At 50.6% G+C, this 21,679-nt stretch overlaps 8 protein-coding genes across 8 annotated transcripts; 3 read left to right on the top strand and 5 right to left on the bottom strand.

Moving 5' to 3' along the window:
- Positions 1–164: 164 nt before the first annotated feature.
- Positions 165–759, bottom strand: N7477_005069 (SDR family NAD(P)-dependent oxidoreductase; the record flags this gene model as incomplete). Its single annotated transcript, XM_056966732.1, has 2 exons — positions 165–398; positions 457–759. The coding sequence occupies 2 exons, from the start codon at positions 757–759 to the stop codon at positions 165–167; spliced, it is 537 nt and encodes a 178-aa protein (XP_056823513.1).
- A 1,665-nt stretch (positions 760–2,424) lies between these two features.
- On the bottom strand, positions 2,425–2,818 carry N7477_005070 (uncharacterized protein; the record flags this gene model as incomplete). The annotated part of the gene is made up of 2 exons (XM_056966733.1): positions 2,425–2,556; positions 2,618–2,818. The coding sequence occupies 2 exons, from the start codon at positions 2,816–2,818 to the stop codon at positions 2,425–2,427; spliced, it is 333 nt and encodes a 110-aa protein (XP_056823514.1).
- Positions 2,819–4,045: 1,227 nt separating this feature from the next.
- Positions 4,046–5,674, bottom strand: N7477_005071 (uncharacterized protein; the record flags this gene model as incomplete). Its single annotated transcript, XM_056966734.1, has 1 exon — positions 4,046–5,674. One exon carries the CDS (start codon positions 5,672–5,674, stop codon positions 4,046–4,048), a length of 1,629 nt encoding a protein of 542 aa, XP_056823515.1.
- Positions 5,675–7,596: 1,922 nt separating this feature from the next.
- N7477_005072 (uncharacterized protein) lies at positions 7,597–7,930 on the top strand (the record flags this gene model as incomplete). Its single annotated transcript, XM_056966735.1, has 3 exons — positions 7,597–7,677; positions 7,740–7,835; positions 7,910–7,930. The coding sequence occupies 3 exons, from the start codon at positions 7,597–7,599 to the stop codon at positions 7,928–7,930; spliced, it is 198 nt and encodes a 65-aa protein (XP_056823516.1).
- Positions 7,931–9,101: 1,171 nt separating this feature from the next.
- btgE (putative cell wall glucanase (Scw11)) lies at positions 9,102–10,838 on the bottom strand (the record flags this gene model as incomplete). The annotated part of the gene is made up of 1 exon (XM_056966736.1): positions 9,102–10,838. The coding sequence occupies one exon, from the start codon at positions 10,836–10,838 to the stop codon at positions 9,102–9,104; it is 1,737 nt and encodes a 578-aa protein (XP_056823517.1).
- Positions 10,839–13,958: 3,120 nt separating this feature from the next.
- On the bottom strand, positions 13,959–16,665 carry N7477_005074 (putative C6 transcription factor; the record flags this gene model as incomplete). Its single annotated transcript, XM_056966737.1, has 6 exons — positions 13,959–15,063; positions 15,491–15,668; positions 15,728–15,974; positions 16,025–16,295; positions 16,363–16,534; positions 16,581–16,665. The coding sequence occupies 6 exons, from the start codon at positions 16,663–16,665 to the stop codon at positions 13,959–13,961; spliced, it is 2,058 nt and encodes a 685-aa protein (XP_056823518.1).
- Positions 16,666–17,501: 836 nt separating this feature from the next.
- N7477_005075 (sugar porter family MFS transporter) lies at positions 17,502–19,398 on the top strand (the record flags this gene model as incomplete). Its single annotated transcript, XM_056966738.1, has 5 exons — positions 17,502–17,617; positions 17,671–18,536; positions 18,587–18,702; positions 18,758–18,902; positions 18,953–19,398. 5 exons carry the CDS (start codon positions 17,502–17,504, stop codon positions 19,396–19,398), a joined length of 1,689 nt encoding a protein of 562 aa, XP_056823519.1.
- Positions 19,399–19,741: 343 nt separating this feature from the next.
- Positions 19,742–21,666, top strand: N7477_005076 (uncharacterized protein; the record flags this gene model as incomplete). Its single annotated transcript, XM_056966739.1, has 4 exons — positions 19,742–19,820; positions 19,867–20,006; positions 20,061–20,823; positions 20,879–21,666. 4 exons carry the CDS (start codon positions 19,742–19,744, stop codon positions 21,664–21,666), a joined length of 1,770 nt encoding a protein of 589 aa, XP_056823520.1.
- Positions 21,667–21,679: the final 13 nt, after the last annotated feature.

The following is a 21,679-nucleotide window of genomic DNA, read 5'->3' on the forward strand; positions in this document are numbered from 1 at the left end:
AGCGCTTGGGTTAACAATTCATCAGTTTGGTGTTTCATTGCTGAGCTTGCAGTGATGTTCTATCGTTGATTCTAAGATCGAGTCTGTACAGACGTAGACACTGATTCCGGATGGACTCATGTCGCCGACCAAAATGTCCTCCGGATTGACACTCCATGCGTATTCTAAGCGTTTACGCTGGCACTCTTCGTCATTCCGATCCCCACTGCCGCCGTTGTTCCTGCATCAACTGGCAGAATAACTCCAGTCATCCATCGGGCATGGGGACCTGCAAGAAATACCACTGCACCAGCACAATCCCACCCATTACCCTCAGTAGCTAACAAGCTGCGCTTTCGCCGAGCCTCTCTCGCCTCCTCACTCATGCCATTCCCATACATCATAGGCGTGTACAGCATCTACAACAGAGACTCAAGGTAAGCGAGCATCCCAACACACAACCTACACCGAACTTACCCCGGGGCAAACACAATTCACGCGTATTCCTTCTAGCGCATGATGTGCAGCCATAGCCCTCGTCAAATTAACCACCGCCCCTTTCGCAGTCGGATACAATAGATGTGGCGTGCCACCCTTCAACCCAGCCACACTCCCCATATGAACAATACTCCCCTTAATCTCTCCTTCGTTTTTCACCATCTCCGGGATAGCATACTTGCTCATCTGCACCATACTCGCCACATTAGTCTCCATCCCCCCTAGCCCACTCCCCCATATCCACATCAACAACGGTCCCCGCTGCACCTGCAATACCAACATTATTCACCAGGATATCGAGGCGCCCGAACTTTTCAATGGCGAAGCGTACCGCGGCTTGACAATCTTCTGACGAAGTGACATCGGCCTGGAATGCGAACGCTTCTCCCGTCCACTTCCAGGTATCATGTTGACTGTTTGAGTTGCCCATTCTAGATTCAAATCCACGCAGATGACGGAGCATTCGTCGGAGGCTAGAAGGATTGAAATCGCGCGTCCGTTGCCTATGCCTGTACCGAGGCAGCCTGCTCCTGTCACGATTGCGACTTTGCCTTTTAGGGAGCGCGAGGGCGGAACTGAGGGTATTTCAGGATTCATAGTTCGATGACGGGGAGAACTGGACTAGATATGGATGTGGAAAGATGAGAGTTAGTCGGTGCGATGGGACAGTGGATTGTCTGCAATCGAAAATTTCACATCTTTTCATTGAATGTTGCATGAACGGGCGTTGGTATACCCGATTAGGCGGGGTACCGAGTTGACTATAATCGAGCCGAGGCCCGGCATAACCTAGTGGATCATAGCGACGCTCTATACAACATATGTCCCCTGTGTTTGATTGTCGAAAAGTAGATATGCTGAGGTTGCACCATATCTTGTCGACTGCACTTCCAATATATGCCAAGGATTATTGGTCTGTGCCTTGCTCGGGATTGCACCGCGCTGACCCCTGGAATTGCAGGCCATCGAATTACTCTAATCACCTGCAGAGGCCACGTACCTTGCCCAGTTGAGGGAATCCAGCCATGACCTTTACAAAATGAAAAAGACTCTATTTTCCGTTCTGATTATTACAAGCCCCAATATTTAATTATGGCAAGAATCGACAATGTAACGCAGAAGACTCAATCCTTACTGCTCAGGCTAATTCTCTTGTTGCTCAGTGATCAGATCAATTTATTGATTTATGTACCCACTGTCTGCCTGAGCCCAGATGGGCTGCGGTTCTTGGGGGACTCAATATACGATCACGGATCGAAAACGCAAGAGCGACAGTCACATGGGCGACTATATTGTTGTGGACCCTGCGAGCTTTAAGACATCCGAGGATCTGGTTTTACTCCCTATCAATGGTTGGAAAAGGTGTTGGACCCCTGGTTTATGTTATCGCCAACTGTTGCATCATTCAGTCAACCCGCGGAAATTGAGATGTTTGGGTTAAAGATGCCCTTGTCACGTTCGAGTCGGGGAGTGACTGGGTTTTGTGCCTCTTCGCAACATCGAGCTGTGTCTGGAATGGTTTCACTGGCCTATTTTACACTTACAATTTCAATAAATTGATAATAATGATGTTCAACCGTTTAAATTTCTTAGTGGTTCCTTTATTAGCATCTTCACTAGCTTCATTCCTTCCAGGGCCAATCGTTGAGCTACATTGCAAGAGGAAATGAATACTAAAAGCACCGTTTGATTGATCTTGAATCCGTGAATGGGTTATGTATTGAAAAGAACATGTATGAATAATTGAAAATTGTGCACCAAACTCCAAAGCTATTAAACAAACGACGTAATCTCGGCAACTGAACCAACTTCATCCTCTGATAGGATTAGATTGTAAGGACATAATTGAAACTATGCAACTCGAAAAACCGTTGGCAGACTAGGAAGTTCCAATCAATCTACCACAAGTCAGTTTTGCATTCGTAAACACTATCCGCTTAGAGAATCTTACCGGCCCCAGAGCGATCCCAGGATTCCAGTCGACTCGGCAGAAGATTTGCGACGAGCCCAGCCGGATTCCACGTTGTAGTGCTTGGTGTCTTGAAGACCAGCGAAAAGGCCTCTTCCGGCGGTAGGGCGCTATGGTAGTGTTAGTTTGCTTGTTTGAAAGGTGGTTCCTTTTGAAAAAAAAAAAACTTACGCGGTGCTCCTCTGCAGGGTTGCGAATCCAGTAATCAGCACCGTAGTCATTCTGAAGACGGGCGTCCTGGGAAGACTTTGTTGTGGAGGACATTGTTTTGAGTATTGAGTGGTCTTTGTAAGTGGCGATGTAAGGTGTTGAGTAGAGACTCTTGTCTTGAGTGAAGATCTTGTATTTGTGTTGGATGATGAGAAAGTCCATGGAGGTATTTCGTACACCTTTATATATTCGTGTCAAGACCTGCTGGAGATAAGACATAGCCTCATGAATCAAAGAATAAGCCATATAGAGATGGTACCATATGCTTCACCCGATCGACGCCGAACCCACTCTGTGGTCTCGGTTCCGAAGACTCTATCTCGGATGACCATAGCTTCGATATCATTGGCGCATATCGACCGCATCCCCCGGATATTTTCCCTGGGTGACATGATCTATCTCCAGTGCGATTGGGCCTCGTGCGACTCCGGGGACTGGGGCTATGTGGTCGGTTGTCGTGGTAGGCTAATTGCGATGAGTCGTGACGTAGGGTGGTGTGGTATGGCCGAACCACGCGGAATGCGCTTTTGCCGGGCCATTAGCATTCAGAATTTCGGGTTGGCCGTGAGGCTCAGCCCTCGCATTTTCTTTTTCTGATAGAGGATAGTCTCGGGTGATTGTGGAATCGTACTTCTGTTTGGTCATAAGGTGTAGGAATCTGTCGGGGGTGGCATGATCGGCGCTTACGGCTGGTGCGGCGTAGGGCTGGAAGATGGGATGGAACACACCGGATTCTTCCTTTCAATCTGGGCTCTACTGGAACTTGATGTTCTGTTGAGTCACTCGTGGTGTTTGGCGGCCTGCCCTATGCAGACACACTCTCACTGCATGATTTACTTTTTGGCTCTTCAAATCTGTGACCTTGAGTCGCTACGCAACCATCAATCTTTCAATCAATATTTTCCAGATGAGTCAAGCTCTCTAATGAATCATAGAAATCTGGTAAAACATTGGCAGCTGTAGTGAAGAAACATTGTCGCTTACCTTCGCCTTCTTGTTGGGTATCATATGATGTCACGGAAGGATTCTCTCTCACGTCCTTGCCTAATGCGCCCATTCCCAAAAGGGGCACATATCTGGAATTTCGAACTATCCCTAGGAAAACATAACTGTCAAATTATGAAACCCAAGAGCCCCAGAATTTTGCTGGACGTAATTGACTCCATCGCGACTGCCTTGCCCAATTAGGAAGCCCACGTTCCCCCAAAATGATTGTGGGCGGCCTACGACATACTAAGACCTTCTTTGAGTGAGGTAAAGTTAGGGAGTGAGGTAAGGTTAGATCGTCTGTCATATTTGTCAACTCTAAAATAGAACGCGACTGTGTCCAAGGTCGTAATGTCATCGAGTATTTGCAGGATAAGATTAAATCAATCAAGAAGGAGCTTTCTAAGGGCAATAATCTACAGCACCCACATCTCCACTCCACTCGTAATGAACCACATCCACTATCCTCCTGAGCACAGTAGGCTCAAGCAGGCTCCGGGCTGCGTCGGCCAGCCAGGCCAAGTGTGCCGCCGGGTCTGATCGACAAGTGCTATAAATTTTCTCCATCTCCACCCGCCTTTTCGTGACCATCGGTCCATCCTCATGAAGTGTCCCATATGGCTCCAATGCCCTCAACAACCTCAAATACTTCGAGGTATCAGCAATGGATCGGTAACGGCAAGTTTCATACTGCTTAACCCCTTTCACTCCATGAAGGACCTCGAACACCTTGTGATGAGCCCCCATAACCGCCCAATTGCAATATCCCATGACAACCAGCGCCCCCAACTCCGAGCCCTCCACAACTTCAACCACCGCATCAAGACACTCGCCAATCATGTTGTCAAGGTACCGACAGATATTTCCTCTTAGTCCTCTTAACAAGACGTTCTCCCTCTGCTTCCGCATCGTATCACCCCTGAAATCCACAAAATCATTCACATAAACACATGCATCAACAAGTCTCATAAACTCCTTCTCACTGCACTCCAAACCCGTCGCCACAGAAGCAGTCATCACTCCATGAAAAGCAGCAACATCAAGATGCCGATGCACTCCAAGACCAGTCATATGACTCCCATAGATCCCTTCCGGCAGATATGGTCGCTCATGGTCACGGAAATGCCCCAAAACCCGACACTGAATCATATAAGCGGCTAGGTTACTAAACTGCCAATCCGAAATTCGACCTGACATGTTACACAACTTGAGGAACGCCATCGCAGCACCACCAACCTGCTGAAGAAGTTTCAACCCCTTCGCATCCGCCGCTTCACAATAGTCGCCGATAAGGATATCGTTGCATGAATCTGCGATTGCTCGTGCGAGACCCTCGTCGCAGAGACCTGCACCGCAGGCAATGACACCGAAGTACTTGGCATCGGCACAGATCTTGATTTGTTCGGCTGTGGGATAAAGTTGGTTTCCGATAATTGCGTTTCCGTCGACGCCTGGATTTGGACGGCGGTCCGGTGCTCGGATCGTTGGGATCAAGTCTGCTGTCTCGGGTCCTTGGCAAGTATCGTGTGTAGGTTGGATATCGGTATTCGCGAGGATGAGTTCGTCGACGGCGGCTTGGAGTTTGGGCGCTGTGAAGAGGTCGGTGTGCCATTCGTCTTGAGTGTAGTGGACGGTTTCCATTGCGGAGACCATGCCATTGATGGCGCCACACGTTATTTGTCTATGTTTACTGCTCTTTGGTTTGTTCTGATCACAAGTGCAGTCGGATTGGGGGTTATAGGTTTCGGAGAATAGGTTCGTCATGCCATTGGATGGGGGTTGAGTGCCGCCGACGGTAATTTTGTTTTGTTCGTTGTGCTTTTTGAATGATCGGATTGCTTGCAAGATGATTTTGTGGCTCATCAATTGGTGGATGTTTCCATCCTGAAACATGGTTGACAGTTCATCGAGGGTTAAGAGGGGTTCTGTGGGTGATTCTGGTCCCTTTGCAGACAACAGCCACGCATCTACCCAGGATAGGTAGATCTGGAGCAGTGTTGGGCGGACTGCGGGAGATATCTTTGAGATCATAATGTATGAAGTGAAAGTGAAAGTGGCCTGAAATGCAAGCCATGGTTCCAAAGGCAGATACCTTCTTTTAAAGCAATTCCTCGTTCACCCTCTATCAGCTCTAGATCTTCGAGCAATATCCATTCTACTCGGCCAAGTCCGTGAACAGTTCACCGTTCAGAACATCCCGGCAGCAATTGCCAACATTCACACCAAAACGTATGCACCTGGTTCAGCCTACGGCCTCGCCTGCGGGGAGCATAGCGATTCGGGCCAACCACGGGGCTGACAAGCGTGGCACCGCAACGCCCTCACTGAAGGTCTAGCGTTAGCGTGCTCAGCCCCGGATCCCGCGATTGGAGAGTTCGAAACGTCAGCCACGCCAGACAGCTCCCACATCTTCGGTTGGCGTTTTCATAGCCATGGTTCAACTAACTGTCATGTATATGCGAACGACATACTTTCGCTTTTGGACAGGTGAGTTAGTGCTTACATTGAGCAAGCCATGTGAAATACCAGCAAAAATAGCAAAAACCTCCCGTGGCGAATATGTTGTTTCGTCATGTCCACCTGAATGTGGAGACATGTAAATATAGGGAATCGCAGCCGAGAGCGAACTGCACTTCCGGCCGAAGTCACGGCTGATTAGAGATTGAGTCCCAGACTGAAGATTGAAGAGATAAGAGAACCTGTTTATGATTGTCGTCAGCCTGAGGCTATATTGCCGATCTCAGGAAAAAAGAGTTTCTTTTATTTATTTCAAACGCTAGAGATCTGCGTCTCGTTCTGGAGCACACTCCACTATGTGATCCTTGACTAAAAGGCTCGTCAGATTTTGCCCGTTCTGCAACCTTCAAATCCTTGAAAGGATATAACCCATGTTCTGACGTCCCTTAGATAGCCTGATTTACTAAAGAGCATGAATGAGGAATACCCACAGACTTGTTTAATCGCATACACCATGATATCACAGCTTTATGCCAAGTGAGACCCCCTTTGCGCCCCACCAACAGCACATCCCTACCGAACGAAGAAGCACCAGCAAAAAGTTGTGCACGCCAAGCCCCTGCCACAGCAGTGACACATCCCTCGCAGCACATCCTCCCATAATGAGAGGTCAAGCAAGAAACACCAGCCACGCCAAGACCCTCCCCTATTCTGTTCTTTTGTGTCTTCATCACCTTTTGGGGGTAACATCGGCGCCTTAATCCCTAGTACACAGCACCAACCACCTATAGCTTCCTCACCTATAGCTTCCTCACCAAGATAGCCCCGCGATATGGTCCTACCACTCGCTTAGAACAGTAGTTCATCGCCTAGGATCAAAGCCGACGCTAAAATGATCATTGTATGATCTGAAAAATCTGAGCAATATCCGTCCAAGCAACGCAGAATATTCCCCTTTACTTTAATTGAAACAGATATCAGCCTCATCGACCAAAGGATCTAGAACATCCGTCATCTAGATCATATTCGTTCCAACAAAATCCGTCCATCCCCTGCTAACTAACCAATAAGGATCCCAGAATCTTACCTCAGCGCCGCCCCTGTAGATCCTGTTTCACCTACATCCATGATCGGCACCAACTCCACGGGTGTGTGGCGGTCGGCCCCATCTTGGGCGGCACAAAGTCAGGAATGCTATAAGACGTCCCAGTGACCGTACATTCCACACCTTTGCAAGAATATAGTCGTTTCTCAAACTGGTACGTCACTTTCCCTTTCTTTCTCACACCTTCGCGAAACCTCAATCTTGCTTAATTTATCCGCTACATTTTCATTTCGGTTTCTTCGTTCGCCCTACGACCCAAATTTCATCCCTTTATTGCAATCAAATCGAACCTGCATCGAATTCTGCTAACATCACTTCCAACCAGAAATCAGTTCTATTCTACCGATTCAATCTCAGCCTATATCGCAGTCTCACTTGACCCGTAACCAAAATGCGCGCCTCCGTCTTCCTCCTCGGCTTCCTCGCCAGCCTTTCCTACGCAATGCCCAAGGCCGCTGAGACATGCCGCGAGGTAAGCCAACTCCAATCCACAGCATGAGAAACTACGAGGCCCTAATCAGGATATTCGCACAGCCCACCTCCTCTTGCAGCAAGATCGCAACCTGGGGCCAGCCCATGGCTTGCTGCTATCCCCTCGAGTGCGTGACTCAGGGAAACAACACCATCGGAGTAAGTCATCTCCCATAACCTTGACATTTCATTTGAAAACACATGAGATGAATGTTCCAACTAACGCATCACAGGTCTGTCCTCACCAGAACTAAGTGCTGTTCCCTGTTGGAGGTGATAGGGAGCGAAGCTGCGTACATGAAATGCACATATTTGGCTGTCAAGGGGATCAAACGCGGGTCCGGGGCTGGAAAGGTTTCTTCTTCCTTGTACTTACATACGCTCTAATGGGTATATAACATCGAGAACATTACATGCACTTTGGATCTTCTTAGTTTCAAAATGTCTCTGAATCCTAGCAGCAGTCGAGTCTGATCTACAGCTACGTAATGTTTGCTTTTGTACAAGGTTGGGGGTCGATACTTAGGACACTGAACAGGTTGAAAGCAGGACAAGGAACAAGGAATGCTGACATCAGCGGTAACTCCTCACTTCAGTGTAACTGTCAGTTGCAGAGACCGTACATAATGGCTGTTTCATCCGTGGGACATCCCTGCGAAGATGCGGCAGGGTACAGGGAGGCAGGAGACCTGGAGCTCAGAAATATGGTGCAGCTCGTCCGAGTTTGAGTTCAGGATATTTCAATCAGGTGGGATATTTGCGGTCGCAGTGGACGGTGCTTGGGCTTGACGGATATGTATTTCCGGGCTAGGGGGATCTGCCATATAGGGAAAGCCTATAGCTTAAATCTGATGGTTGGTTCGATTGGTGGTGTAGCGGACGGTATCACCAGAAACTGGATCGGGCTACAGGTCCATATTAACCTTGGTAGTTTTGAAAACTTTGAATAGCAAGAAACATCCTAGCAATTCAATGGCTGACTGCATCTGGGACATGTCAGGCACAATTGTAGGCCTGACGGCTCATGTGGTGTCACACATTCCACGGAGATACTGGACCACCACAGGAATGTCGGAGATAGGCACTGCGACTACACTCCACGTAGATCTACATCTACTCTACATTTACATTTACGTCTATGCGAGCAGTGAGTTCATCAAATGCGTCAATATCAACATATACAGACAACGCAAAGAGCAAAAACAAATAAAAATGGGATGCAACCAGGTCAGTAGACAACGTCGAATAAAAGGTGTATCTACCACGTAAAACGTCCAAGATATCAGACAAGAGAACAGAAAAGATCACGGCTCTCCCCCAGCCCCCGTGGGACCCAGGAAGGTCACCTCAAGAAAAGAAAAAAAAAAAACTCCTATTCCTCCTGTACAGTTTTAACGAAACACCCTTGTCGTAGCAAGTTCATGCTTAGAAGACAGAGGCACAGCCCCAGTGCTGCTCAACATCGAAGTCGCCAGGGGCCTTCCATGCGTCGTCGGCGTAGGAGAAGAAGATCGACTTGGAGCCGATGGCCTGAGCGATGGCGTGGATGGCAGTCTTCTGTTCAGCGACACCGGGAACGGCAGCGCCGTTGGCGTTACCGCCATTGGGCCAACCGGTCTCGAGGTTAAGGACGTCCTTACCACAGAGCTTCTGGAGGATCTTGTACTCGCTCAGAGCGAACTCACCGGCCTTCTCGGCGGTGGTCTGGGAGTTGAAGAAGGGGTGGATGTTGGCACCGACAATGTCAACGGGAGAACAAAGAGTGGAAGCACCATACTGCTGCCAGATGTCAATGGGCTCGGTGGTGGTGACGTGGCCGGTATAGCCAGCGGAGGTGAAGGAGGACTTGGCGGAGGAGATGAAGGAGGCCAGCTGGGCGGCGGTGACGAAGCCGGAAGAGATAGCCTCGTTACCGACGACAATCAGCTCGACCATTGACCACTGGGCCCACGAGGCGATGGCCTCAACCTGCTCCTGAGCGCCGGCAGTGCCAGAGGACTCAATGTAGACTCCCAGAATCATCTTCATACCGAGGGCCTTGCAGGCAGAGCCGATATACTCCAGACTGTTGCAGTCGGTAGAGTAGACACGGACGAGGTTGAAGCCCTTGTCGTTGATGGTCTTGAGGTTATGGGCGACCTCAGACTGGGTCATGCAGGCGCCGGACGAGGTGTAGGGGGAGAAAGTCATACCAAGCTGGCCAGCGCCGCTCAAGCCGCTGCTGGAGGTGCCGGTGGAGGCCGCAGCGGTGGAGATGGAGCTGGTAGCAGCAACAACGCTGGTAGTAGCGGCAGCGGCGGTAGTCTCGATGGCAGCGGGGGAGCTGGCAGAGGTGGCCACAGCAGGAACAGTCGAGGTGGCGAGACCAGTGCTAGAAGCGAAGGGGCAGTAGTAGGTAGTATCAGTGACGGTAGCAGTGATGGTGGTCTCGGGCTTGGTGTAAACACCGGGGGTGATGGTCGAGGCAGTGGGGTACACAATGGTGGTGGCCGAGGGCACGGAGGTGACGGTGCCGGGCACAACAGTGTAGGTACCAGCAACGGGGCAAGTGTAGGTGGTGTACTCAATGATGCTGGTCACGGTAGTGCCGGTGGGCTTGACAGTGGCGTAGGGGCAAGTCACAACGGTGCCAGTCTCAACAATGGTGGTAACCTCACCGATGGTGTGAGTACCACTGGGCACGACAGTGCTGGTGGCACCGCAGACAGTGGTGGTGTCGGTAACGGTCATGGTAGTGGCCGGAATGGTGTAGGTACCAGTGGAGGAGAAGCTGGTAACACCGTTGGTGGGCAGAGTCACGACGACCGCGGAGGTAGAGGGAGTAGCACTGGTAGCAGCGACAGCAGACGGGGTAACAGTCACAGTCTGAGTAGTAGTGCTAGTGGAGTGGACGGTGCTGGTCAAGGTCGAGGTCGACTCGGGGATGGGAGTCGAAGTGGAAGTCGAGGTGGGAGTCGAAGTGGGAGCCACGATAGGCACCAGGGTGGGCGAACCGTAGTAGGTGATGACCTTGGTCGTGCAGCCACAGGTCTCCGCGCTGAGGGCGGGCACGCTGGACGAAGCCTCACGACGCTGGTGAATAGCCTCGTGGCGACGGTGGAGGTGGCTATCGGCCATGGCAGAGCCGACTACGGCCGCGGCCGCAAAGATTGAACCCTTCATGATGGAGAATTCAGAGAAGCGTCCACACGAAAGAATGAATGCCCGCTGAACGAGTGAAGCGGTTGTAGTTGGTAGTATCAAGGAACGTGGGTTAAAAGAAGCAGAGTACGGGGGGGGGGCACGTCAGGCCTTTTGTTCGATGCAAGCCGTGTGGAAAGGAGGGAAAAGGGGAGAGACAGAGAAAAAGGGAGATTGTTTCTACCGATCTTGATTACCCCTGGGCCGTTCGTACGGGGGTCGAATCTAGACAGGCGTCCAGGCACAGCTGTATTATTGGAGGTTACCTACAGACCCGGTGTTTTCCTCGTCTTGGTTGGCCCACACGGCTCGGCCAGGAGTGGGGAGTCCACAGTGTTACCGTATTCTAGCCTCTGTAGTATCTGTAGTATCTGTATTATCAGTATTATTGTGCAGAAAGATCCAGCGCACTGTAGCCCTGTCTCACTTGGGGGCCCCTTACGGATTACCCCTGACAGTGGTGCATGGACCTAGACTGTTCTGTCCTCTCTATTCCAGCTCGAGATGAAATTGAAAGAGCTAGAGATTACGAGAGATACTGGAAAGGGTGGACTATATCCCGTACACTGTCAATTTTACCTTGCTCACAGGTTACCCTGGAGTTTCATGAGGAGCAAAGAAATTCGAAAAAAGAAAAACAAAACAAAAAGAAAAGCCCGAAAACCTCAAACGCGCCATGTGGTCCCGATCTAATCTAAAAGCGGGCAAGATCCAGCCATAACGGATCTGTGGCTGGCCTGTCATTGGCACATCCGCTCATTCTAATTTCCGTTCTGCCGATCGCACTCACGTTGGTTTTATTTACGCATCGTACTCGTTTATGTTTGTGATGATTTCAACCGTCCCTTCTGTACTGTCCTCTCTTGACCTGCAAGTCTGCTTCAGGTGGCAACCATGACATAGCTTCATCTCAGCATCGTTGCATTCACGAAATTAGTCATTTTATGGTATTCACCGTTTCATGGGCTTGCTTATGTACCCTAGCACTCCCTACACTGTCCTCAATCATCCTTGACTCGTAAGCGCTGTACCGATCCTTGCCGATCATCCGGCTTGAAGTTCTACTATGAACCCAGCCGACCGCAATTAGACCCAGAATCAGACCCGGTTGACCTTCTACTCAAGGCTTAGCATTCTTCTCCAGAATTATTATCCTATCGAGATCCATAGAACCTCGCCAACCCTCCTCCGCAGCAAAGATCAACATGGAGACGGACAGACCATCTCTCCAGTGCTGATCTCAATGCCACGGGGGTTCTAGAGTCTCTAATTGAAGCAAACTCAGAGCTCATAGACTTCCCAATGCCCCTCCCCCTCCCTCAAGAATCGTCAAGATGGTGCGGCAGCCCTACCGACTGCCGCGAACAGCCGGGCAAGGCGACTACATTACCATGTGGAGAGTCGAACTGAATACAGTCCAAGCCACGCTCGACTCCACGTCTCCTGAAAATACACTCGCTAGTCTCGGCACGCCTATTTCCGCGTACACCCCGATCGGGGGGGTCAATAATTGCTTTGAAGTAAGCGATTGACTTTACGCTTTTTGTACTGCTCAGGGGGTCCCTCCGAACCTTGTGCAAAAGTCTCGAGTACGTAGTATGCAAGACTTTCTCCTGACCGTTGTTAGCCATGTTAAAGCCCACCCATCGCCGTGCAGCTCTGGAACGGGTGCGGAGACCGGTGTGGCATTCGCTGCGCAATGTGGACGCCACCACGTACGGCCAGTCTCGACCGTGGGAGACGCTACAGCGGGCCAAGCGGGATAGTCGATCTGGGCGCTGCGTAGCTTACGGGTTTGGGGCATGGAGTGTCTTGGTCGTGGGGAGGCTTGGCGAGACCCTGATTTGAGGTTATTCAGGGGTTGACAGGGCAATTGGACCTGTTGTTACTGCTGCCCGCGGAGCGCGATGTTGGAGGGTGGGGCCGAGTGCTAATTTCCTTTCTTTCTTCCTGCAAGTACGGGATACCCTTACCTGTAGCCGCCGCCACCTTCATCTCCATATGAGCCCTGACTGTTTCGCCACTTGGCCCTGAAGCGCCACCAAATTAACGGTCTTGACTGGTGTCTTGTAAGGCCATTCATTGATCGTAGACCGAGGGTCAGCAATGGATTAATCTCACTGCTTGGCGCGTACTTGGCCATTCGCCTGGGCGACACATCTTGTTAAATGTGATTGTGCGATCCAGGCGTGAGACATGGCTGAGTCCACGTGTGTTTTGGAATGCCATCTCGCCTCGAAGGCTGATTTTGACACCTGATCGGCAATTCCAATCGCAATCGTAACATTCCTGCTCAGGCAGCGTGTCAGATATTTCGCTGAGGTCAGGTAGCGAATTCTAGGGACCCAGCGGCAGCACAGGAGTATTAGGCAAACATCGCTGTGAATTTACCTGAAAACGGGGGTGTCTGAACTTTGGTGCCTTGAGGCACTAAGGCACGCGCATAGGCTTGAGGAATCGACCACGAGAAGAGATCTGCCAATCTCAAAGCTTAGCAATGATCTGCGCCCAAGGTCAAGCACTTGATTTAATGATAGTGTGTATTTGACAGCGAATGAAGCTGAGATCTGGCCAATGGCCTCCGAAGCACTGAGTTTTATCCGCATTCCTATGCGAAAACCGTGAGATATATATCTCGAGTCACTTCTCGATGCAAAAATTCTAGGGCTTGTTTTCGCGTAATCTGGATGCTTTCAATTTTCGATGCATATATGGTCATATGGTGGCTTTCTTTCCCAATAACCTATGCATACTGATCTACGTCAATCATCACCGTGAATTGTGACGCCATATGCTGAGCTCAAATCGCAGACAAGATCTCCCCAGGCTCATACCCCCAAGCCCTCTCAAGATCCTTCAACCTCCAAAGTGCACCCCATCCCGTGGTCTCCTCCACGATCTTGAACAACTTCGCAACCTCTACGTGCTCACTATGATGACTGAGCAGCCTCCCGGCGATATACAACGGTTGAATCGCATTGATCAAATTCCCACTATGCGGATTCGTCAACGAAATCCCACACACCCTCCTCGCATGCCAAATCGCCGAGAAATGCGGTTTACCTGGCGGTAGCACGCTATCTATCGGCCTCATATCAAGCATCATGATACATGATGCGTGATATAATTGATTCCCCGAGATAGCAGCCCAATGCGCGAATAAAATCTCAGGGAATATCTGTCCACCCCCATCCCAGTGGTCTTGATTGGTAGCATGGCCGGAGGTCGGGTCTCGAGCCAGTATTGCAGTTCCTCCCAAAGAGACGTCCATTGATCAATGAATGGGCGTGAGTCGGAAACTATCTCACCTAGTTCTATATGTCGAGTTTGTCGACAGGCGAGGTCACAGGTCTTGGCACAGAGGTAGACCGCCCAATTTGCGTGCATGTCTGGACTGATGCGGCCCTGTGCGCAAAACAGATCACGGATCATATCTTCTCTTTCCTTTGGTGTTGATGTTTCAGGCATCGCTGGAACCCATTTCTCGAGTGCGAGGACTGTGCTTTCGGCGCCGTTCGAAATTATCGCTCCACACAGCTCCATGCGCGCGTAGCACCAGAACACAGCTTGTAAATGGCCTCCTGATAGGCCGTTGACGTTAAATGAGTCGAATAATGCTGCGCAGCCTTTGACGTGTCGGCGCCAGTCGCGAGGGCTAACGGACATGAGCTCCATCACTGCAAGGATACAGACGGTCACAAGGACATTGGGGTCTTTGGCTTGGAGACATGGTCCTAAGAGGCGGATGGATTCTTGATAGAGTTCCAAGCTGTCGTAGGCTTTATCGAGACATGCTTTGCGCTCCGTTTGTCGGGCCGAGAAAGCAAGAATAGCGTAAAATAATGTCGGAGACCGTTGCGCTAGGATTGGAATATGCACCCCAAAATGCCGTGCTTCGTCAAATTTATCCAGGTAAGGCGCGCATTCGATGATCCAATTCTTGAGATAATGAATTAATCGGATCTTCGGAATGGATACTCGGGTGAAATCTAGACTTTGGCGTGCTGCCCGTGGCCCGGAGCCGTCTAGTGGGTCTGTTGGGGTGGGCGATGTGTACGAGCTTGGTTCAAGACTTGCGACTGCGGAGAAGAGGACGCAACGTAATTCTTCTTGGAGTTCCAGAAATCGTGGGTTAGCTGCGTATTCGTCTGCGCTTGAAAATGTCCCAGGTGACAAGAAAGCTTCTTCTTCGAAAATCGGTGTTGCACTGGTGAATGAGTCGGGTATTCGTCCGCTGGGAGAATTTGCGGACAGGGTCGTCCATGACGCTGTTAAATGAAGTTGAGAATGAGATCTGGGGTAGAACAGGAGAAAAGGTAATGGGTGGAGCTTCCGGCTCGGAGATCCAGGCTTGAAAGTCACTTAGTCACGGAGACCCGCGCGACCCCAAGATGGTGAGATTTCGACCCGTACTTAGCCATGGAACGCCCAATGTGGGCCAAAGGATACAAAGATGAGAATAAACCTTGGAAATCAGGCGTCGAGCAGGAAGTCAACGCTTCAATGGTTTCTATATGGCCATGCTATGTTTGCCTCATAATGGCGGCTTATTACACTTCATCTATTTCAACGCATCCACCACTCTCCATTTAAAAAAAAAAACACGTAGTGAGCCACTATAAGACAACATTTACAAGTCGGCGCAGGACTTGGGATGCATGAGCGAATGCTTAATCCGTTGCTTCAGCTTGTCAGCGTCGACCTCAAACACATAAGTCACATTTCGAATACCAGCGGGCGCAAGAGCCTTCTGATAGACATGAATGTTGCCATAATTGGGACTACCATAGGAGGTGTCGACGTCCAGATATACTAGATCATGATGAGATTAGGCATGATTCAGGATCATTTCAAAGGCATGAGCGACATACCTGTGGTTTGGTTGACAGCGAGGGAAGGATCGACCATCAGAGCTGCAGCAGTCTCATCCCAGAAGGGGAAGGATAGATCGTAGTAATTAGTGAAGAGCTCACTGTAGGGGTTGCCGGCTGTCTTGATCTCGTCGACGAACTCCTGGGTAGGAAAAACCTGATTCGCGACGTTGCCAGCGATGATGATCTCGGGGAAATCGGCTGTCAGAGCAATCTTGGACGCTTCAGGGTCGATCATCAGGTTGATCTGAATACCATTAGTGTACTGCTCACGTCCTGAATACACAATCAACTCACGTCGGACTGGTAATCAGCCTGCATGATGCTTCCAGTCGCTTCGAGCATGTTAAGATCAACATAACCGCCCATGATCACCAGATTCTTCGCCAGCGATGCAAATTCAGGATCCATGCGAGCAGCTAGTGCTACATTGGTCAGAGCGCCAGCGGAGTAAATGGACACCTGGCCGGGGTACTTGTGCACCATCTCAACCATGAAGTTTGCAGCGGAGGTCGAGTTATTTGGTGTGCCCTTGGGGAAACCCTCCTTGAAGGCCGACATCACAATTCTGTTCGGGGTTTCCCGAAGTGGGATCGTTACCCTCGGCCTCGTAGGTCTCATTATAGGGTGCGAACGCTCCTTCCCATGGAAGCTTGCCGTGAATAGTCTCCCATGCCTGAAAGCGCTGAGGCGTATTGATCAACGGCCAAGTAGCACCAGGGTAAACGGGGATACAGCTCAAATTTCCAGCCTCCAGGGTTGCAACGGCGTGTAGCGCTACCTGAGGTTGCCAGGAGTTCGCGGTGTCTGTGAATGTCAGCGACTGGATACACCTAGCCTTCGGCATACTCACCTGACGCGAGGGCTAGAACATCCACGTTTCCATCGAGGGCAATCAGATACGGCACGAACCCAGCGGTGTACCAATCATTGTCCATGATGGCATAGTGTTTATCCGTGATGATGGTGCCAGCCACCAAAGGAAGCAGAGAGCTGCATAGCAGCGGCAAAGATGTTGACCAATACATGTCCAATCCAACAATTCACAGCAAATTTCCCCAATTAACCACCCGGTTCACTTACCGAACTCTTTATATCTAGTGTTGCCTACTTGCCAACCCCATCTCATCGGCCAGTCCCGACTCCGTCCTTCCCATTATCCTCACAATATTGTAGGAATTGACGTCAAAATTCCTCCACCTCCACACGACCTCCCCGCATCAACTTGACCAAAGGAGCAAGACCCTGCCTCTGTTTCCCCAAAGCAGGCACAGACCCAGGGCAGACCCCACAATCCACCAAGCTAGTCTCACCCGCGGAAACGAACAGTCACGAAAATGCGCGCAACCCGGGAAACTAGACCCTGGACGGCCAGGGTCCGAGCCTTCGCACGGGATTTTGGCGTCAGTTTCCCCCTTCGCTACCCGAGTGGATCCACCCGATCCCGATATTTCGCCCGAAACGGTGAGCGTAGCCTACGCCCATCCGCACACGGCTTAGTGGCTTTCTCCGCAATTGCTTTTTGCCTCCACGTTTCTTGTGTTTTTCACGGGTGTGACCACGCGACTCGGGACGCCGAGGACAAACCGGGGTAAATGGTGAACAGGGTTTTTTTGGGGTGGTGGCATGTCGGATTGGGGTAGGAACTTAGATTCAAGATATAATGTCCCTCGCTTCCCCGTAATCTCAACTCCATTCCCCAGATCGTCTTGTGGAGAACCACTTCTCTTATTCTACTGATCTGCTTCCTTGGTGGTTTTTCACATTCTTTGCCATGGCTGAGTCGACCGTCGATGTGGAGGTTGCTCCGCGCGTTCAGATCGCGAAGAAATCGATGTGGCAGTCAATTTTCGATAATCCCAAGGTCATTTTTATCGCATTTTTTGCTTCGTGAGTGGGCTAAGTCTTGGCGGGGAGAAGTTTTCGTCTAACATGAAGATCAGACTCGGTGGCTTCGAATATGGCTACCAACAGGGTGTCCTCGGCCAGTCTCTGGTCATGACTCGGTTCACTGAAAATTTCCCGTCTGTGGTGGCTTCATCGACAGCTACTGGCTGGTTGACGTCAATTCTTCAGGTAGGAGGAATTGTGGGATCACTCTCGGCCGGTATTCTGGGTGAGATCTTCTCGCGCAAGTATACCATGTTTTTCGCTTGCTGCTGGGTTGTTCTGGGAAGCTATCTTTATGTTGGTGCTACATCTGGTAACCCATCGCTCTTGTACGCCGGTCGTTTCTTCACTGGCTTGGGCGTCGGCCTGTTCAGCGGTGTGGGTCCCCTGTACAATGCCGAACTCGCTGCTCCGGAGATGCGTGGTCTTTTGGTATCTTTCTATCAGTTCGCGACCATTCTCGGCATCATGATCTCCTTCTGGGTCGGTTATGGCAGCAACTATATCGGCGGAACTGGCGAGATGCAGTCCGACATTGCTTGGCGTCTACCTTCGATCATTCAGGGAATTCCTGCGTTCTTCTTGGCTTGTGGTATCTGGTTTATGCCCTTCTCGCCTCGCTGGTTGGTTAAACAGGGCCGCGACGAGGAAGCTCAGGCTACTCTGGCTTGGATGCGCAAGCTGCCAGTCGAGCATGAATTGGTCCAGGTCGAGTACCTCGAAATTAAGGCCGAGTCCGTGTTTGAGCAGCGGGCGTTTGCGCGCAACTCGCCCAAGTTGGCCGAACGTGAGCGCCAGAGTATTTTCATGAACCAGATTGCGCAGTATGCCAATTGCGTGCGGACAATGGATAACTTCAAGCGTGTTGCCACTGCTTGGCTGATCATGTTCTTCCAGCAATGGAGTGGCATTGATGCTAGTGAGTTTTCCTTCTCTAGGGGATCGAACATATTTCTGACCTTTTCAAAGTCATCTATTACGCATCCAATGTTTTCAAGAGTCTTGGTCTGACCGGTGGTACCATTGCACTGCTGGCTACCGGAGTGACTGGTGTGGTATTCATGATCAGCACTATTCCAGCAATGGTATGCTTCCCTCGTACACCGACCAGATAGAACACATGCTGATGGATTTTCGCAGTTGATTATTGATAAGGTTGGCCGCAAGCCTATGCTTCTGGTCGGATCCTTAGTCATGTTCTGTAGCATGGTCATTGTCGGGATCATCGTGGCGAAGTACCAACATGACTGGCCTCACCATGTGGCTGCGGGCTGGACTGCTGTTGGTAAGTATCAGCTATCACCTAGTTATTCGAGAAGATCAAAACTAATCAAGAGTCTAGCCCTGATCTGGTTGTATATTGCCGGATTTGGAGCCACTTGGGGCCTTGCTCATGGACACTCGTCTCGGAGATATTCCCTCTCTCCATTCGTGCAAAGGGAGCCTCGATCGGTGCTTCCAGCAACTGGATCAACAACTTCGCCATTGCCTTCTTTGTGCCCCCGATGCTGCAGGCCTGGCAATGGGGAACCTATATTTTCTTCGCTGCTTTCCTGGCCATTGGCATCGTTTGGGTTTGGTTCTTCCTGCCTGAGACCAAGAATGCCAGTCTCGAGGAGATGGACCGCGTTTTCGGTAGCCACACTGGCGAACAGGACGCCGAGTTGCTTCGCGAAGCACAGCGCGATGTCGGCCTGACCGCGTTCGTTGAGCGAATGGGATGTGCGACAGGTCGTGATTTGGAGAAGAAGGAGGGATCTCAGTACATTGAGACCCTTTGAACATCAGGATAATTTAAAAATGCTGGGCGAAGTATACCCGAGTAATGTCTAGAGAATAGCAATGACGTATGACGATCCACGATGAATCCTGAACGTTCAATGTTCACGTATGAGACCTCCAAGATTTACTCACGATCGACCCCGTAGTGTCTCGATGTCGCGGGTGGCGTTAAAGAGTCAAGCTTCCCAAACATAATAGAAACGCGGTTCAAGCCGCGTCGAGTGTGGCTCTTTGGGCGGACCCACCAAACTCGGAAACCGCCGGTCTTTGGCTCTTCGGGACACTGGAGGCTCCGCTCTTTTTTTGTTCTCCAACATCCTGGGGTCATGCATGCCATAGACCATGCCTAGGAAGCCCACACCTGCAGGCAAGCAGAGGGTCAGGACGGGCTGTCTGACGTGCCGCAAGAGGCGGAGAAAATGTATGTGTTGAGTGCCACTTTTGGGCGCTGTACTGACTGTCTCCAGGCGATGAGCAGAAGCCGCGATGTGCCAATTGTGAAGTCAAAGGATTCACTTGTAACTACGGTGCTGATCTTACCTTCGTTCCCTCGCGCTCTGGAGCGGCGTCGGGCGGTAGGACGGGCCAGCTGTATGATGCCATCACGGTAGGTCTCAATGGGGGAAGAATTGGAAGACGGTGCTGATGTTTCGAGGCGTAGTTCGTCGATGACTCTCCACTCGCATTGAGGAAGGAATCCTTCCAGCAGCTGGATAAAATAACGCCCGTGTCCCACGTGGCCCCTCAACAACCTTCCAGTGGCGTGAATGAACCTGCATATCAGAGTGTTAGGGAAAGCCGCACCGCGGTTCCCATCGACAACATGTTAACGTCAAATGTATCGATCGGATTCGCAGCCGGTCCATCAAATTTACAAGACACGCCAGACGTTTTCCTGGATGCCACATCACGAGGAACGTCTGGAACCCATCCCATTCCGGAATATCTGAGCTTCCTCACCAGCCCCCGGCAGATCCCAAGGCGACCGACCACGGCTCATAGCTGCCGAGAGACTGACTTGCTTCGGCACTTCCGCTATCACATTGGTCCTTGGATTGACGTTGGGGACCCCGAATGTGCCTTTGGAGTGCAGACATTGCTCCTTTCGCGGTCCAATAGACCATTGCAGGCAGCCATTCTCGCGCTATCCGCTGGCCAAAGATCGCTTCTCTCTGGATCTCACCACTATCATGAAGAAGACATCAGTAATAGCATTCAATTTCGCAAGATGGCCGAAGAAAGCTTGGAATTCCAGCCTGATTTGGTAAAACAGGCAGGTCATGCCATACTTCTCCTGCAAGATCTTCTGCCATCCGGCCTTCATCGATGGAAAAGTTGGCTTGATTCAGCGGACAATTACTTGTCTCCAATGTCTCTGACAGAAGACCTGGGTGAAGCGTTATTTTGGCTACACTTCCGACTTGGTATTCATCCACAACTTGAAATCATTTTCACTGGAACATACTGACGATTTCCCAGACCTCGCATCCTCCATCGTCACCTCCAAGGCCCCATTAATAGCCTTTCATTCCTTTCTTCATCGTGATGGCTCGCCAATACACGCCTCTCGACTAGATTTGCATTGTCGAAGCGTCCATCGAGTATATGATCATGCTCTCTGTCTCCTCGGTCACTCCCTGGCCTTGATATACGGAGCCCCAGACGTGAATTTTCCTCAGACTGCCGGCTCTCCACAATTAGCAGCGTTACCATCTCTGCGACAGTCCCATTTTCTATCCCAATGGACTTTTCTCTGGACGGACTGTCAGAAATGGTACAATGAGCGCCCGGTTGACGCCCAACAAATAGTCGACATTCGTGGCGGCGAAGCGGATCAGATCGATCCCCACCACTCCTCATCCTTCCCAATTCTCATCTTCACAACGCCAATGGCGCTGGTCGCCAACGCCGTCTACCACATTACTTCACTCCTATTATTGACGCATAAACCACGTTTACTAAAGTCACTACCCGGTCCCCGATGTTTCACTTCGCATATCTGGCACGCCCAATCCATCGCTGGAATCGCCGCTAGCAATGACTCCCCGGAGCAATGGGATCCGATACTAGTTGCGAGTCTTTTGTCTATCGCAAGAGACATGTCGCACGAGTCTCAACAGGCTGTGCTCCTAGAACGACTACGGAGAATAACAGCGACCACGGGGATCAATCTGGAACAAGAAACAGAAGAACTTCGGTCGGTATGGAGAATGGCGCGGTATGATGAGGAAACGGATGATCATGCAACTAATTCTATCATGTCATGATAAAAGAAACCCA

This window comes from Penicillium maclennaniae (genome assembly GCF_028827695.1).
Source record: "Penicillium maclennaniae strain IBT 15551 chromosome Unknown utg000004l:1.0-3007600.0:1.0-3009580.0, whole genome shotgun sequence".
Classification (NCBI taxonomy): domain Eukaryota; kingdom Fungi; phylum Ascomycota; class Eurotiomycetes; order Eurotiales; family Aspergillaceae; genus Penicillium; species Penicillium maclennaniae.